Below are 8722 nucleotides of genomic sequence, written 5' to 3'. Positions count from 1 at the left end.
TCCATTGAAATACCAATGGAACACCCCAACCATCATTGCATGTAATCCATGTTGTTGTGTGTTTGTATACAGCAATAACTCTATATAGTTCAGCAATACTGTGACATCACAAGAGAAAGTCTGTATGTGTGTGCGTACATACGCTGTACATTCACGTGTGTTCCTACTGAATGTGAACCAGTGACTAAAGTGAATGTTATTGAGTGTTTGACACTGTGATGCCTCCCATGTACTGAGGAGTGGACCACAAAAGCAGGACCACACCGTCAGCAAAGATAACTTTAAGTTACTAAGAATATATATTGTTTTAATTTATACAATTTCACTTTTAAGTCTGTTTTCAGTATGAAACACAGAAAGTTAGCAGGCTGATTCTTTGATTCTGCTTTGTGACATCATACCCCCCCTGAACTACCCCACTGTGTACTAATACCAATCAAACAGTGTCCGTATCTAATCTACTCTATGATATTATATTCTATTCTGCTCTGCTCTGGTGTACTCTACTCTTCTCTATTCTATTCTACACTACTTTGAACTCCTCTACTCTACTCTACTATATTCTACTCTTCTCTATTCTGCTCTACTCTAGTATATTCTACTCTACTCTATTCTGCTCTACTCTACTATATTCTAATCTACTCTATTCTGTTCTACTCTACTCTATTCTACTGTTTTATTCCACTCTACTCTATTCTATGCTACTCTACTCTATTCTACTGTACTCTATTCTACTCTGTTATATTCCACTCTACTCTATTCTACTCTAATCAATTATATTTTACTCTACTCTATTCTACTCTATTATATTCTACTCTACTCTCTTCTACTCTACTCCATTCTACTCTATTATAATATATTATACTATTCTCTACTCTATTATATTCCTTTCTACTCTACTATATTATATTCTACTCTATTCCAATCTTCTCTACTCTACTCTATTCTACTCTACTCTACTTTATTCTACTCTATTCTTCTCTTTTCTACTCTACTATATTCTACTCTACTCTATTCTTTTCTACTCTATTCTACTCTATTCTACTCTACTATTTTATATTCTACTTCATTATACTCTATTCTACTCTTTTCTACTCTACTATATTCTATTCTACTCTATTCTACTCTACTCTACACTACTTTATTCTACTCTTCTATTATATTATATTATAGTCTATTCTATTATATTCTACTCTATTATTATATTCTACTCTATTCTACCCTTTTCTACTCTACTATTTTATATTCTACTTCATTCTACTCTATTCTACTCTTTTCTACTCTACTATATTCTATTCTACTCCACTCTACTATTTTATATTCTACTCCACTCTACTATTTTATATTCTACTCTACTTCATTCTACTCTATTCTGCTCTTTTCTACTCTACTATTTTATATTCTACTTCATTCTACTCTATTCTACTCTTTTCTACTCTACTTCATTCTACTCTATTCTACTCTTTTCTACTCTACTTCATTCTACTCTATTCTACTCTTTTCTACTCTACTTCATTCTACTCTATTCTACTCTTTTCTACTCTACTTCATTCTACTCTATTCTACTCTTTTCTACTCTACTTCATTCTACTCTATTCTACTCTTTTCTACTCGACTATATTCTACTCTACTCACTGTGTCAGTGTAATCTCTGTTTCCAGTAATACTCTGAATGTCAATATTTAATCAAACTCTGAAAACAGAATACTGTCAAACAAGACATGCAGAGTGATGCTGTGGCGTCTTGTTTGAGATCTGATACTGGATGCTCTGATGTTTTGTTCTCAGCGTGTGTGTGTGTGTGTGTGTGTGTGTGTGTGTGTGTGTGTGTGTGTGTGTGTGTGTGTGTGTGTGTGTGTGTGTGTGTGTGTGTGTGTAAGGCAAAGTGTCTCTTTCAGTTCATCTGTTGTAGTTGTTATACTGAAACCAATCTAGTCACAATATTCATGACAAATCATAGCAAAATCATTGATTTGTTCTAGTTGATGAATATTGGTGATGATGTGTGATTCAATGCTTTTGTTCCTTGGTATTATCATGATCATGCATTGAAACCTATGCTGTTATTGGACCTCTGTGTATGTCCCTACCAGTCGCATGTCGGCATTGGTTTGTACACCTGTCTGTTAAAGTATGGTCTTTGTGTGTGTGTGTGTGTGTGTGTGTGTGTGTGTGTGTGTGTTGTCTTACTCTTCCCTGACTCTGTGATGTTATGTCTAATTGTTTCTCTCTGTCACAGCTGTACATAGAATAATGAATATACAATTAAAATCTAGAATTTTAACAGATGTGTGTTTGTGCTGTGTGTACATGGTGAGATGCAGGGCATTGTGTCAGTAAATGAAAACTGCTAGACTGTGGTTGCTTGCAATAAAATACAAAAGTATCGTTGAATCAGGGGTTGGAACCAGTTCAGGGAACAGAACTGAAAAATAACAGCATTTTTGGAGGAATGGAAACAGAACCATTTTTGTCTTTTAAAAAACAATGAACTATTATTGATCATGTTTTTGTTGCCATTTAGTAGACTCTCCTATCCACAGCAATTAGGGTTAAATGCCTTGCTCAAGAGCACATCAACTTTTTTTACGTAGTCGGCTCTGGGATTCGAACCAGCGACGTTTCGGTTACTGGCCCAATGCTCCCTTCATGTTTTATGTTTTGTTCCAAAAATATTCCTAATGTTTAGTATATAATACGTTTTAGTAATAGTAATAGCTTAAACACATTCCAGTTCACGTCATGTCATGATGTTCAGCGCCAAGCCCCCTTCGTGTCCACCCCTCTCTCTCTCACTCTTTCCCCAACCGTGAAATTTCAGTCACATCTCACACCTGCAGTTATCTGACCAATCGAACAGATTCCTCATAGCAAGCTTCTCTATCCGTGCTCATGGGCAGAGTAAATTTATGAGCTATATTGTAAAACCGTTATGATTTCATGTGTAAAAAAATGTACAAAAAGGAACTACGTGAATCGTTACTTGTTTTGGGTCTGAACCGGTTCAGAACTTTCTTTTCTTGTCGGAACACTGGATTGGAACCGGTTCAGAACTTTCCTTTCTTGTCGGAACACTGGATTGGAACAAAAATAATAGGGGTTCTGTTCGTAACGGAACACTGGATTGGAACAAAAATAATAGGGGTTCTGTTCGTAACGGAACACTGGATTGGAACAAAAATAATAGGGGTTCTGTTCGTAACAGAACACTGGATTGGAACAAAAATAATAGGGGTTCTGTTCGTAACGGAACGATTGGAAAATGATTTCAGTTCCATCCCCTGGTTGGAATGTTTCATTTACAAAAATATTACATTCCAATAAATAATGTAATCATCACTCAGTGACAACAGCATGGTTCTGTACAGAGTTAGGATTTTATTGGAGACAAAATTACAGTATTAGCTAACATCATCGCTACATCAGAGGACAGTGCTTTTAGCCAATCACAAAACAGGTCTGTCTCCTAATGGCAAATCAAATGAGAGCTTACTGGCTCTAAGTCCTACAGTGACATTCTCTTCCTCCCTCAACCCTGGAAATGGTATTTCCTCTCCCCCAATGCCCTCTTTTCTTCCCCTTCCTCCCTCCCTCACTGCTCTCTCTTCTGCTGTCCGTCTTTGATAATGACGTTTTTGAACAGCGTGAGCAGTGGTTTCTGGCTGCGTTCGTCCCAGCTCTTCATGAACCCTCCATAGCGCTTACTGGCGGGCGGTCCGCTCCAGCGGAAGTGGTTCATCTTGTACGAGCCGTCTTTCTTCTCCTGAAGACTAAACACCCCCTCCATGCCCTCTGCCTCGCCCCCCTCCGTAGTCCCAGGCTCAAGGGAGGGGTAAATGGCGTCGTCGGTGCCCAGCTCTCGTCTCATCTCGCTGGGAAAGGCCTCGGAGGACTCCTCCTCCACACCGTTGGTGTAGACCTTCACCGGCCGACGCTTACGGCCCACAGGCTTTCCCCAGCGGAAGTGTTCCATGGAGTAGGAACGCTTGGCCTGGGGGGACACACTGATCTGCTGCTCCGTGGGGTACAGGGGGGAGGATGGGGAGAGGAGGGACAGAGGTAAGTAGAGGGGAGGAGAGTCAGAGTCGGAGGGGGACGGGGGTTGGAGATGCACCTTGACGGGGAAGATGGGAGATTTGGTGGTGAGGTCAGAACGACAGAGCTGGATACACTCCTGAGAGAGAGGAGCGGGGAGGAGAGAGAGGAGGGAGAGGGGATGAAGAGGAGGGAGAAGAGAGAGAAGGGAGAAGAGAGAGATGAGAGAGGAGGGAGAGGGGAGAGACAGGAGCAGAGAGGAGGGAGAAGATGGAGAGGAGCGGAGAAGAGAGAGGAGGGAGAGGAGCGGAGAGGAGAGACAGATGAGGGAGAGGAGCGAGGAGGGAGAGAAGAGAGGAGAGAGAGAGGAGGGAGAGAGAGAGGAGGAGAGGAGAGAGAGAGAGAGAGGGAAGAGGGAGAGAGAGAGGAGGAGAGAGAGAGAGGAGGGAGAGGAGCGGGGAGAGAGAGAGGAGGGAGAGAGAGAGAGGAGAGAGAGGAGAGAGGGAGAGAGAGAGGAGGGAGAGGAGAGGGAGAGAGAGGAGGGAGAGAGAGGAGGGAGAGAGAGAGAGAGGAGAGAGAGGAGGGAGAGGAGAGGAGAGGAGAGGGAGAGGAGCAGGGGAGAGAGAGGAGGGAGAGAAGAGAGGAGGGAGAAGAGAGAGGGAGAGGAGAGGAGAGGGAGAGGAGGGAGAAGAGAGGAGGAGAGGGAGAGAAAGGAGAGGGGAGAGGAGGCAGAGAAGAGGGAGAGAGAGAGGAGGCAGAGAAGAGAGGAGAGAGAGGAGGCAGAGAGAGAGAGAGAGAGAGGAGGCAGAGAAGAGAGGAGAGAGAGGAGGCAGAGAAGAGAGGAGAGAGAGAGGAGGCAGAGAAGAGAGAGAGAGGAGGCAGAGAAGAGAGGAGAGAGAGGAGGCAGGAGAGAGAGAGAGAGGAGGCAGAGAAGAGAGGAGAGAGGAGGAGAGAAGAGAGGAGAGGAGGCAGAGAGAGAGGAGGAGAGAGAGGAGGCAGAGAAGAGAGGAGAGAGAGAGGAGGCAGAGAAGAGAGGAGAGAGAGGAGGCAGAGAAGAGAGGAGGAGAGAGAGGCAGAGAGGAGAGAAGAGAGGCAGAGAAGAGAGGAGGAGAGAGAGAGGAGAGAGAGGGAGGGAGAGAAGAGAGGAGAGAGAGGAGGAGAGAAGAGAGGAGAGAGAGGAGGCAGAGAGGAGAGAGAGGAGGAGAGAGAGGAGGAGAGAAGAAGAGAGGAGAGAGAGGAGGAGAGAAGAGAGGAGGCAGAGAGAGAAGAGAGAGAGAGAGAAGAGAGGAGAGAGGCAGAGAAGAGAGGAGAGAGAGGAGGCAGAGAAGAGAGGAGAGAGAGAGAGGAGAAGCAGAGAGAGAGAGGAGAGAAGAGAGGAGGAGGAGGAGAGAAGAGAGGAGAGAGAGGAGGCAGAGAAGAGAGGAGAGAGAGGGAGAGAGGAGGAGAGAAGAGAGAGAGAGGAGGCAGAGAGAGAGAGGGAGAAGAGAGAGAGGAGGCAGAGAAGAGGAGAGAGAGGAGGCAGAGAAGAGAGGAGAGAGAGAAGAGAGAGGAGAGAGAAGAGAGAGAGAGGAGGGAGAGAAGAGAGGAGAGAGAGGGCAGAGAGAGAGAGAGAGAGAAGAGAGGAGAGAGAGGAGGAGAGAAGAGAGGAGAGAGAGAGAGAGAAGAGAGGAGAGAGAGGAGGAGAGGAGAGGAGAGAGAGGAGCAGAGAAGAGAGGAGAGAGAGGAGGGGAGGAGGCAGAGAGGGAGAGAGAGAGGAGGAGAGAAGAGAGGAGAGAGGAGGCAGAGGAGGAGAGAGAGGAGGCAGAGAAGAGAAGAGAGAGAGGAGGCAGAGAAGAGAGGAGAGAGAGGAGGCAGAGAAGGAGAGAAGAGAGAGAGAAAGGAGCAGAGAGAGAGGGGGAGAGAGAGAAGAGAGGAGAGAGGAAAAGAGGAGAGAGAGGAGAGAGAAGAGGAGAGAGAGGAGAGGAGGCAGAGAGAAGAGGAGGAGAGAAGGAGAGGAGAGGGAGAGAAGAGAGAGAGAGAGGGAGAGGAGAGGAGAGAGAGGAGGCAGAGAAGGAGAGAGAGAGGAGGCAGAGAAGAGAGGAGAGAGAGAGGAGGCAGAGAAGAGAGGAGAGAAAGGAGGGAGAGAGAAGAGAAGAGGGGAGAGAGGAGGAGAAGAGAGAGAAGAGAGGAGGCAGAGAAGAGAGAGAGGAGGCAGAGAAGAGAGGAGAGGGAGAGAGGAGAGGAGAGAGGAGGCAGAGAAGAGAGGAGAGAGAGGAGGCAGAGAAGAGAGAGAGAGAGGAGGAGGCAGAGAGAGAGAGAGGCAGAGAAGAGAGAGGAGGCAGAGAAGAGAGGAGAGAGAGGAGGAAGAGAGGAGAGAGAGGAGGCAGAGAAGAGAGAGAGAGAGAGGCAGAGAAGAGAGGAGAGAGAGGAGGCAGAGAGAGAGGAGAGAGAGGAGGCAGAGAGAGAGAGAGGAGAGAGAGGAGGCAGAGAAGAGAGGAGAGAGAGGAGGCAGAGAAGAGGAGAGAGAGAGGAGGGAGGAGGAGAGAGGCAGAGAAGAGAGAGAGAGAGAGGAGGCAGAGAAGAGAGGAGAGAGAGGAGGCAGAGAAGAGAGGAGAGAGAGGAGGCAGAGAAGAGAGAGAGGGAGAGAAGAGAGGAGGGCAGAGAAGAGAGAGAGGAGAGAGAGGAGGGAGAGAGAAGAGAGAAGAGGGAGGCAGAGAGAGAGGAGAGAAGGCAGAGAAGGAGGAGAGAGAGAGGAAGAGAAGAGAGGAGAGAGAGAGAGGAGCAGAGAAGAGAGGAGAGAGAGAGGCAGAGAGAGGAGAGAGAGAGGAGGCAGAGAAGAGAGGAGAAGAGGAGAGAAGAGGAGGGAGAGAAGAGAGGAGGAGAGGAGAGAGAGGAGAGGAGAGAGAGGGGCAGAGAAGAGAGAGAGAGAGGAGGAGAGAGAAGGAGGAGAGGTGAGGTAGCAGTAGAATAAGAGGAGGCAGAGAAGAGAGGAGAGAGAGGAGGGAGAGAAGAGAAGAGAGAGAGGAGGGAGAGAAGAGAGGAGAGAGAGGAGGGAGAGAAGAGAGGAGAGAGAGAGGTTAGGTGTGTAGCAGTAGAATAACACTCAGTCGTAACCGCTCTCTTACAACATTTGGAAAACATTCTGCTCTTTCTTTGCAATGTTTCTAGCTCACCAGGATGCTGTTCTCAGAGCTGAGGTCATGACAGCGAGGGTTCTCCCAGCACTGACCTTTCACCCCTCTGACCACGCCCACCACGGCCACAGCCAATAGCCACGCAGGACACAGCATCTTCACCTTGCACACACACAGAACAAAGTTATACACACACTCACAGCATGATGCGGCTAAACTACACTCTCAGAAAAAATAAAGAGTGCTATGTAGGATCATTTGTCCCTGTAGGAGAACCCCCTGAAAACGGGTCAAAATAGAACCATTTCCAGATCAGATGGACTCATGGAACACACCTGGGTTGAAAAGAAGCTGGGTTCCAAATAGAACCTGTAAAAAGATGCTATTTTGAAACCAGAAACAGTTCTCTCTGATCTTAAATGTTTATATCTGGAGAAAATAATTCTCAGAGGGTTCCCCTACAGGGACACATGGAGTAACATACAGTCCACAGCACCCTCCACGCAGCTGGTGGAGATTACTGCTGTAATCGACTTCTGAACGTCGTCATTAATTGAAGGATTGCAGATGAGGGTGACAAAAAAAAAGTGGCATTTCTCTCACGACTCAATGACACTTTATATTTTCCCTAGAAAGCTCATGACTCAGGTGTTACTGACGGACGGACGGACTAATTGACAGACAGACTGATTGACGGACAGACATACTAATTGACAGACATACTGATTGACAGACATACTGATTGACACACGGACTGATTGACAGACAGACTGATTGACAGACTGACTGATTGACAGACTGACTATGAGCTAACACCACTTTTCTCACTTTTTTTATGCGAACAAGTAAAGAATATTAAACATTTGCCTAATCAATTATAACGCCCCATTGCAGCAGAGGACTAGATGTGATTTAGTGGAATAATGAGAATTTAGTAAAATGATCATGTTAATTAATGGCAATCATTTTAAAGAACTATATAATTATATAATTTTAATTATCATTACAACATAAATCATTTCTAGATAATCGGAAATATAAACTTTAGAATTCAGAATTCTGTTTATAATAATTCTCAAATTTAAATAATATTAATCTGATGTCACCAACCTGTCGCCAAAGCTTCTCTCTCTCTTCTCGCTCTTCTCCCTCTCTTCTCGCTCTTGTCTCTCTCTTGTCTCTCTTCTTTCCTCCAACCAGTCTCACTTTTCTCTTCCGAGGAGTTGTCTTCTTCAGTGTCTGCACTGTTGTCCGTCTGTGTGTCCGAGAGTGTGTATGTTTGAGAGTGTGTGTGTGTGTGTGTGTCTCTCTGTCTCTGGCCCTCTCTCTTTTATACCTGAACCTGAGTGACGGTGGCTCTCAAGGCCACCCAGAGCCCCGGGTTGCCCCCCCCCCCACACACCACAGCCCTTAAGAAAAGAAAGCCACACACACACACCAGAAGGATTAAGTGTGTACACCTGATGAGCGTCCAACGCACAACAAACAACATGACAAACGTCCAGTCTTTGTCCACCAGTTAGGGACTTGAACGTCAACGGAGTGAACAGGTGGATTATCGAGGGTCTGCCATG

At 45.7% G+C, this 8722-nt stretch overlaps 1 protein-coding gene across 1 annotated transcript; it reads right to left on the bottom strand.

Annotated features, from left to right (window-relative positions):
* Nucleotides 1–3358: 3358 nt before the first annotated feature.
* On the bottom strand, nucleotides 3359–8462 carry LOC112253676 (pro-opiomelanocortin A). The gene is made up of 3 exons (XM_024425614.2): nucleotides 8259–8462; nucleotides 7188–7310; nucleotides 3359–4174 (listed from the first exon to the last, which is right to left on the bottom strand). Exons 2-3 carry the CDS (start codon nucleotides 7302–7304, stop codon nucleotides 3593–3595), a joined length of 699 nt encoding a protein of 232 aa, XP_024281382.1. The 5' UTR covers nucleotides 7305–7310; nucleotides 8259–8462; the 3' UTR covers nucleotides 3359–3592.
* Between the last annotated feature and the right edge of the window lie 260 nt (nucleotides 8463–8722).

Source organism: Oncorhynchus tshawytscha, linkage group LG11, assembly GCF_018296145.1.
Source record: "Oncorhynchus tshawytscha isolate Ot180627B linkage group LG11, Otsh_v2.0, whole genome shotgun sequence".
Classification (NCBI taxonomy): domain Eukaryota; kingdom Metazoa; phylum Chordata; class Actinopteri; order Salmoniformes; family Salmonidae; genus Oncorhynchus; species Oncorhynchus tshawytscha.
The sequence above is the reverse complement of the archived record's forward strand: the minus strand, read 5'-3'. Positions and strand labels throughout refer to the sequence as shown.